The sequence below is a fragment of the Cydia amplana genome, chromosome 11, assembly GCF_948474715.1.
Source record: "Cydia amplana chromosome 11, ilCydAmpl1.1, whole genome shotgun sequence".
Lineage (NCBI taxonomy): Eukaryota > Metazoa > Arthropoda > Insecta > Lepidoptera > Tortricidae > Cydia > Cydia amplana.
The window spans coordinates 2389367-2398831 of record NC_086079.1 but is presented as its reverse complement, the minus strand read 5'-3'; the positions used below and the strand labels follow the sequence as shown (position 1 = coordinate 2398831).

General features: G+C 41.0%; 1 protein-coding gene across 1 annotated transcript; it reads right to left on the bottom strand.

Annotated features, from left to right (window-relative positions):
- Positions 1-4495: 4495 nt before the first annotated feature.
- On the bottom strand, positions 4496-8155 carry LOC134652373 (UDP-glycosyltransferase UGT5-like). The gene is made up of 4 exons (XM_063507548.1): positions 7288-8155; positions 6138-6357; positions 5267-5486; positions 4496-4757 (listed from the first exon to the last, which is right to left on the bottom strand). Exons 1-4 carry the CDS (start codon positions 8107-8109, stop codon positions 4496-4498), a joined length of 1524 nt encoding a protein of 507 aa, XP_063363618.1. The 5' UTR covers positions 8110-8155.
- Positions 8156-9465: the final 1310 nt, after the last annotated feature.

The window sequence follows — 9465 nt, the reverse complement described above, 5'->3', positions numbered from 1 at the left end:
TCTCTATCAGCAATTTAAGTATTTTAACAAATGCAGAAATATCTATAAGAAAATATCCAAGAAATTTTATGTGAGGTACGTTTAAAGGGAAAACTGTAATTTATGTCAAACGGTTAAATCTGGAGTTACCATGGTTTACCACTGCAATGGTTACCAGTACAATTGTACTGGTAAACCATGGTAACTCCAGGTTTAACCGGTAAATCCCGGGTTAGTGGGATGGTGCAAGTAGCGCTGGCAACCCTAACCGTGTTAGTAAAGTGCGGCATGTTGCGACAGGCGACAATAATGCCGGTTATTACTTAGTTGCCGAGTCGCCAGCAATGTTCGACTTTGCAAGCATGTGGCAGACAATGTTCCACTTACCAATGTTCTGCGTCCTCGAGTTTTGATTGAGTTTATTTAAAGGTTTTACCACATGTGCCTGATTTATTGTGTCTTGATAGTTGCGGTATTTGCTTATTAAATTTTTATTGCATAAAAAATAAAAATAAAAAAGCCTTTTATTTGTGATCCCTTTGAACAGTTGTAACCATGTTGTAACTAGCTATGGGCGCCGTGCCGGCGGCGCCGCGCCGTCAGACCGCGGCGCGCCGCCGCCGCCGCCTGACCAAAGCCCGGCGTGACGCCGTGCACTTCAGCGCCAACTAGCGGGAGTTACGGGTCGCTATCGGAGCGCATCAGACTTCAATATAATATCTAGTTACGATAGATATGTGGACACAATTCGACAAATAGCGCATTATTAATATTTCAATTCATAAATTAGACTAGCGCGTTAAAAACCGAGTTTAACTTTGCCTCCAGGTCCTTCAAAAGAATAGGTAGTTGCCAAAGCATAGTCGCTGCACATGGGTAGGATTTGCGAGAAGTTAGAGCACCTTCCTTCGGGAACTCGTGTGTTCGGGTCTCTTGTCAAAGCTATCCAGAGGAATTACTGCACGCCATCTTTTCCGTCTCTGCACATGGGAAATGATTCGTCGGTCGGACAAGCCGATATTATGGGTAAGCTCTTTGCGTCCAACTCGACACTGGATGACGGGAGAGCCGCGCCGCTAACATATCGCAATGGGAGAGCTGTATAGCGGATGTCCGGTTCAACCAATTAAAGCTCAGTGCGTAAAGCACTTCTTTACTTAAACGACATCTCAAGTGAAGTTAATTTCCGCGGCATTTTAGAGGGTCAGGCCAAATTAGTCTCAAAAATGCATCGGTGTACTCAACAGATCGAGATAGTAAGTATACTTGGTCAAGCAGATATCGTCAGTAGAAAAAGGCGGCAAATTTGAAAAATGTAGGCGCGACGGGATATCGTCCCATAGAAAATTTGAATTTCGCGCCTTTTTCTACTGACAAGATTTGTTTGGCCATCTATATTTCACACTGGCCCACCTCCTACAGCTTTATAAGGCACGGATTTGCCCACACATGGAATACTGTCCTCATCAGTGGGCAGCAGCACCCCAGTACCAGCTTCTCCCTCTGGGCTGCATCCAACGAAGAGTCACGAATTGGCAGTTGCTATCGTAATAATTCAGATGGGCTTGACTCCTTGGCGCTGCGTAGACTCGCTTTGCATTTTCCATGGCATGTACCTACTTGTACAACGGGGAGTGCTCCGAGGAATTTGTTTCCCTGCCGCTTCTTTCCGCAATCGCCCTTCGCGACAAGATTTCTATCTTCACCACTTAGATAGTTGGTAGATCTTGTGTGTTTCTTCAGAAACTTCCTGCCTCGCACAGCTAAACTGTGAAATGTGGATTGTGGAGTAAGCCTGCGGTATTTCCGGACTGATACGACCTTCAAACCTTCAAGAAAAGATCGTATCCCATGTTAACGGCCGGCAACGCACTTACGCGCGACGGTAATATCGCTTACCGTTAGGTGTTACGTCTGCTCATTTGCCTCGTTATATCATAAAAAAAATAATGATTTTAAGGAGCCATAGGTATCCAAGGTCAAAAAAATCCATGGCCACGCCGCCGGCGTCACGCCGCCGCCGGCCTCTATTTGCCGGCGCGCCGCCGCCGCGATTTTAGGGGTCGGCGCCCATCTCTAGTTGTAACAGTCAAATAGAATAACATTATTTTGGGATCCCCTCTTGGGTGAAGGCCTCCTCCAGCTTTTGCCACCTATCTCGGTCTTGGTCACATGTGTATGTGCATTGCATAATACATGATAATACAAATGGCATATTGTCTAAAGGCATTCTGTACCAGCCAACCATTGGGCTAAACCAGAAAATCAACTAGATAGATAGGTGTTTCCTATGATTAGACAACTTAAAAATGTTGCCCGATAACTCATCTCAATTTTACGCCAGCTAAATTATATTCGCCAGTCCCCATTGATCGGACTACACCCAATATTCCACGGCGAATAAAACAATAAAGCGTAGTACACGTCCCGCTGAAACAACACCCCCCCTTCACCCCCCCCCCGCAGCGGTTTGTTCGCAAAACGAAATTTCCTTTTTTCGCTCCTTCCGCTCCGGCGGAGATGTGTATTGCGGGATAATAAATGCAGGGTACAGTTAGGGGCAGAAGTGGCCCAGGTGTTCGAAATTACCTGCACAAGGTTATTATCTTAGTAACGAAAAATCTAGTGAAATTTGCAGGGTTACGAGGGTTTTCAAGGCACTTGTTTTGTCACATTTTGCACCTCGCCACCGCAAGGAAAATGCAATCCTGTATAAATATGTAATCATTTTAACGTTTGCTTTTGTGTATTAAATCCAAAAATAAAAACATATTTTGAAGATAATACACCTACGTTTTGTTTCAGATAAATGATTGTAATTTTAATGTTAAACTAAATTATATTAAAGATGTGTCATCATCATTCGCTTGCCCTTATCTCGTTCATTTGCGGTCGGCGCAGCATGTCCTTATCTTCCATACCTCTCTGTCGCCCGTCATCTCATCATTCACTTGCGTTCGTTTCATATTATCTCCAGGGACCGAATACCGGTATATTTTTTATACAAATTAACCGGTATTCAATTTCGGTATCTTGGTTGTTTATGTATATTTTTTAACTTAATTTAGCTAATCTGGCCCCGTAGCCAACATGCCAATCGCTAACGCTCCGTAGCGAACGAAACGCAACGGTCACTGTCACGCTAATATGGAAGAGTGATAGAGAGACACAAAGCGATTCGATGGCGAAGCGATAGCGATTGTCACCTTGGCTAGGCCTGCTGATCAATCATTATCCTTACCTAAATACTATTCTATAATATGAAAGAAATAATGTGAAAGCTATGAAATATTTAGATTTTTAGTTATACCGGTAACGGTCCCTGATTATCTCTCATACAGTCCATCCACCTTTTCCTCGGTTTTCTTCTCCCGTAACTTCCCTCCATATACCGTTCGTAACACCTTTCGTGTATGTAACAAAAATATTCCAATTTTTTTTTGACACCGTATTTAACCTGTAACCAACCTGTACGGGCTGTACAACAACTCATCTGCTTAACTACTTCTGATGTTGACTGTACTAACGTTGGCTGTGACGTATAGGATTTTGCTCAACTATTTTACTAAAACTGAGAGGCTTTATAATATACTAGCGACCCGCCCCGGCTTCGCACGGGTTAACAAATTATACACAAACCTTCCTCTTGAATCACTATCTATTAAAAAAAAACCGCATCAAAATCCGGTGCGTAGTTTTAAAGATCTAAGCATACAGACAGACAGACAGACAGCGGGAAGCGACTTTGTTTTATACTATGTAATGTAGTGATTATTCCATAGTTTATTTTCTATAGGCTTTCATATTTAGAAACAATTACTTATACATCTGTATACGAAATATACAAATGGATTGCAATATAATCAGTTTTCCGTATAGTAGACTATAATAATAAACAGGATGTAAGAACGATTCCGTTTTCAAATTGCATTGTGACTAGTCGACGACCTATCGGTACCTATTTGTGCCAATTTTTCCACGTTTACGGCTTGCGGCAATAAAAATCCCTGTTTGTTGTAAGTTAGGTACATTGTTTATATGTAGTAAACTAAGACTATTAAAGCAAAGAAACCTATTTCCATAAAGCGGACCTGTTAAAAAGTGAAAACAAGTATTATCTATACTACTATAACCATTTTTTTCCTACTTACCATAATCTAATAGGAGAGAGCGATAGCGCAATTTTATGCATAGGTTAACTATAGATATTAGAAATATCGACATTCCGATGAATATCACTGTAAATATCATTTTACCCTGGCTATATTATTCTGTCTGTAGTCGGCACGCACGCCTTGTTGGATATGCATTTTTTCTTTAAACTGTTTACCTACACAGTACTTAGTGAGTCCTACACGTATAAATACACACAGACATCGATAATTCACAGCATGCATGGGGAAAAGGGCATATTAACATATTCAAATACTAATTTACATTATCAATATAATAGTCACATCTCCATTGCTGAAATAGCCAGTTTGACGGCACAAAACTCAAAAATAAGATAAGACGATTAAGTAGTTTTAACTTTTACGCTTCGTCCAGTTAACACTTTATACAACACTACAAGTACGAATAATACACCAATGATCAACGCAAGCGCGGCCGCTACTATGTCTCCATCGATGAACGTATGCCAGCTCACGTGTACGGCGGGGGCGCGCCTGCGCGTGCGCCGCCGCAATGTGCGCTCGATCCACCAGACTGCGCGCTCGAGTGACGACTCTGAGCGATCTTGCATCTCCTCACCCAGGAGCTTGGAGCGGGAGCGGTAACTGCAATCGGGAAATGAAGGACTTAATGATAAATTAGAGCAATGAGTTTAGAGTTTCTCGGCAGTTCTCTAAGCAAAGTTAGCTGCCGAAAAACTTTTGGCCACCGAAGTCACGCAAAAAGCTCGTCTCGGAGAATCGCCTTAATGGCAATCTTATGATCATTAATAATCTCCTCAATATTTTCTTTTAGTTAATCAGTGAGTGAAGCCAACTTCAGCTTTCCTCCGACACCGAGCCTCATATATTGCTCAGTATTAAACCACTGGTCACCAGACAAAGGAACGGCGAAGAGAGGCTTACCATCACGCAGAGTTTTATTAGTACACTTACTTAAAATTGGTGCTCGTCTCTTATTTTTTATTTATTTATTTTATTTTATTGCTGCCACTGCTTTTATCTTCAGTAACACATCCTCCTGGCATCAGATCAGTCCTACTGCTCGAGTAGGCATTGTACCACTACGTCCACTAGAATGATATTATACCTTGTTTATATATAGGTGATCTTACCCTTGGTCTTTAATAATCTCCACAATATTTTCCCGTAGCTGGTCATCAGTGAGCAAAGTCAACTCCATCCTTCGTCCAACGCCAAGCCTCTCATATTGCTCAGCATTAAACCACTGGTCTCCGAGCATAGGGAAAGCTAGGAGAGGCACACCGGCGCGGAGGGCCTCGTCTGTTGACTGGAGGCCTGCTTGGGTGATGAAGAGGACCAGCTTCTTGTGGCCTGCGTACAAACATTGTCCATGTAGACTAATGTACACTATTGCTGCTAGACTAAACTAAATAAAAGACATTTCATTTGGCTACTAACAAATTGGTAAAAAAATGTCAAATTCTTCCCAAGCTTGAAGAATTGAATTGAATTGAATTTTTTTGCTTACACATAAATACATTGAACAGTCTGTCCGGTCGGTCTGGCTTTCCGTCATGAACTGATCTTATTTTGTCGTCGTCGTGTCGTTGTCGTTGTTCCAAATATGTATGTCAGTCAGCCAGTCCGCCAGTTGGTCTATGTCAGGTCGCCACGGAGGCCACGGCATCCCCACCTCCAATGTGCCAAGAGAATTTTAAAATTGCAAAGTTACCATTGCTACTGAAGACTGTCATCCAGTCATATCAGCCAGACCACTAGGTTGCTAGACTGTAAATATAACCTAAGTCATCGCATACACCATGTACTCAGAATAGTGACGAAGCCATGGAGACATTCGCACATTGGCTGGCAGTTTTGTAGTAGGATCCTTTCACTTCCACAGACAAAGACTCTTGTTTGTCTACGCCATCTTTTTAGCAATTTATAACAAAATTTTGGACTTAATCAAAGTCTGAGAAGGTTCAAAATAGATCCTGTATCTTGTAAAAGCCAGATACTCACGCAGCAGATCAGACTGCGGAAGCCAAGCCGACGTCCGCACATTAGCCGGCAGTCCTGCCGGCGGCTCTTTCCACTTCCACAGCACATCATACGGCAGTTTCTCGAAGACCCGGATGAAGATCGCCATACGCTCCGGAGGAAGCAGCGACGGATCCGTGTTCGTGCCAAAACTCATGTAGATGACTCCGTGCTTTGATGAGTCCATCCATGATTTTAGGTCCTGGAAACACCAACGAAAGCATCTGAAATCGGTGTTACATCATATTATGGCATCTCAGTCATGTTATTATTTGTTGTATGTTGTTATTGAGATCATTAGGAGCCATGTAGTATAGATATATACAGAGGTACTATATACTAAACTAAATTAATAAGTAGCTTAAATCTAAAATAGGCCCTTGAGGCATTGTACCAAGGATGGTGGCGGCATTTCCTCGTTGTATCGCAATGCTAATACGTTGCGAGAGGAAGCCGCCATGGCTGTCTATTTATGTGGTTTTTGAGGTATAATTAGTAACAAGAATACTAATAAGAATGCTTATAAGAAGTCACATCAATACGATACCGATCTGTGACTTCTGTGAGTCCAAAGTGACGTTTTCGGTTGAAGAAATATCAATGTTCGAAATGGGCCGTATAGCTAATCCAAACAGCAGATTTTTTGCGTGACTAGTAGACATTATAAAGTCGCTATTATCATTAAAACGACTCTAAATTATGGCTATTTGCATAAGTAGTTGTGGTCGCATTGAACATAATTATGTGATATTACGAGTATGTAACAGCGTTTAGACAAACATTGTGGCGGCCATATTTAAACTGCTTCTATTCTATTCAAGGTTATCGCACCATACCTTTGGCCTAATGTCGCGTAGATGGCGTTAATTTCAATATTTACAAATTAACACATACCTATCAGTGAAAGAATAAGTATTAAACGTATTAAAGTCAAATGGCATTCAAACAGTTTTAATCTTTTGTCGAAAGATGGCAGTAATTTTACTATAATTTACTTTGACAATCCGTCTCTATTTCAAATTCTCTTTGATATTAGGTAACAATAAGGTAACAGACAGACAGAGAGGATTAATTTCACTTATTTATAATCTATATCATGCAAATATGTAGGTATGTATATACAAAGGCTTACCTGAGGCAGATCTTTAGACGGCGCACAATTTAGGCTCCCCAAATGTATCACATTAGGCGGCACAGGGCGGTAGCCCTCAAACACAGGGTCTATATTCACCATTAGCAACTCCACATTCTTACTTAACTCCTCTAACGGAGACGTATCCTTTCCAAACAAGTCACGAAGCATCTCATCTTCCTTCTCCTCGTACGCCATTATTAACCTATTTATTTTGTACCTATTATATAACTCTGTCACTTTCTCCCATAATGTAAGATTGTACAGCCGCGCGCGCAGGAAGTCTGGGTACAATATCGGGTTGACAGGAGCACCCATTAACTGGTAATGTTCATCCATACCCCCAAGAGAACTCATCAATATAACAGGCGCTTTGAAGACGTGAGACAGTGCCCGGGCCGGTCTCGTCCATGCCTCTGCGATCACTAAATCGAACTGCGTTTCTTTTTCAAACACCCTCTTCACAGCCTCACTCTTCATTTGCTTCGGGAATATTTCTAACATGAGATCAAACGCCGTATCAATTTGCGTGTATAAATCATTTCGATTTCCAGAGGCGGTTTTAAGGAAGCGGTCGATCCATGGAGCGTAGGATATATCGTGGAGATCGATTTCTGTGAGATTCGGCGGGGCCTGGTCTGGAAAGGCGGGGTCAGTAGTCAAAATAACAACGCGATGACGCTTGGCTAACTCCTGTGCTATTGGGCGGAATACTACCTGATGGCTAATAGAAGGAGTTGGCACTACGATGAGTATTCGCGCGGTATCTCCGTACCATGCGCAGACGCATATAATAAACGCGCATCGCCACCCACCCACCATTCTCAAGACGATAGTCACAAATGCGAAGAATACCAACTAAATGCGGCTATTTGTGAGATCATTGTAAAAAAATTGTAAGTAACGCTGGTTATGTAATTTCAATCTTATTAGAGGTTTGTAGATGCGATATTCGTTTGAATACTGTTTTAGCCTCGATAATGACAGGACAGTCAGGCTGCCTGTGATTACTAAAATTGGTAATTAACCTGTCGAATCCCACGATATGACGTCACCATAAGCGTTCTGGCTCATATATAAGCCGTGGGAGCTGACAGATTAATTGAGTCACGGTTAGGTACAATCAGCATCATTAGTAGGCATAGTAGGGTCAAGGAGGGAATAGTAGTTCGGTAGAAAAAGGCTGGGTACAGTGGCTAACTCAACCTAATTTCAACATGAGAGAGGTGATATTAGGATGACTGAGCCACTGTTTCCGCCTTGACCCTAGAGGATGAATCAACGTACCACCCTAAAATACTTTTTCAAATAGAGTTAATATATAATACTAGCTGTTGCCCGCGACTTCGTACGCGTGGATTTGTATATTGGTGGTTATATATTCTACATTAGCTTAGAACATTATGCAGCAAAATATTGCAGTAGGACGGTTAATCATTTGTTAATTATTAATATTATACAACGCATGAGACTTGTCTTTCACAACCTACGAAGTTTCTAGCCCCTAACTGAATAAAATTGTTCTCGACATAATCCCTCTCAAACCCCTTAGAAGATTTTCATGTCCTCTATTTACCTAACTACCTATTTACGAAGTTTGAAGTAAATAAAATTTGAACCCTATATTTTTATTTTTTATTTTATTTTCCCACACTTACAACTATCTTTACAGGTAAACCTAAGACAATAGTGTAACTATTTAACCATACATATCTAAAGTAAGCCATTACGTCTATAACATAATATATTTAATGTTGATATTGTGAACTGAATATAAACTTTCAACCCCTTTTAAACCATTTTAGGGGATGAATTTTAAAAAACGCTGAAATTACTTTTCTTGTATTCTAATAATATGCCTCTGTACAAAGATTCAAGCCCGTTCTCACAAAAATGTTTGAACCCCATACAAACTTTCAACCCCTTTTTTACCACCTTGAGATATAAATTTTCAAAAACGCAGAAATTAGTTTTCTTGTATTTTAATAATATATCTTTTTACGAACTTTCAAGTACCTAGCTTAAAATAAAATTTGAACCACATACAAATTTTCAACCTCTTTTTAACCTTGTTAGGGGATGAATTTTACATAACGCTGAAATTAATTTTCCTGTCTTTTAATAATATCCCCAAATACAAAGATTCAAGTCCCGCGCTCGAAAAAATGTTTGATATCC

Excerpts from the sequence above, each read along its gene's own strand:
- LOC134652373 (XM_063507548.1), bottom strand. The coding sequence starts at position 8,109 with ATGGTGGGTGGGTGGCGATGCGCGTTTATTATATGCGTCTGCGCATGG. Across the intron at positions 6,358-7,287 it reads CGTCTAAAGATCTGCCTCAG|GACCTAAAATCATGGATGGA; the intron begins GTAAGCCTTTGT and ends TGGTGTTTCCAG. Across the intron at positions 5,487-6,137 it reads TCCGCAGTCTGATCTGCTGC|GCCACAAGAAGCTGGTCCTC; the intron begins GTGAGTATCTGG and ends GTTTGTACGCAG.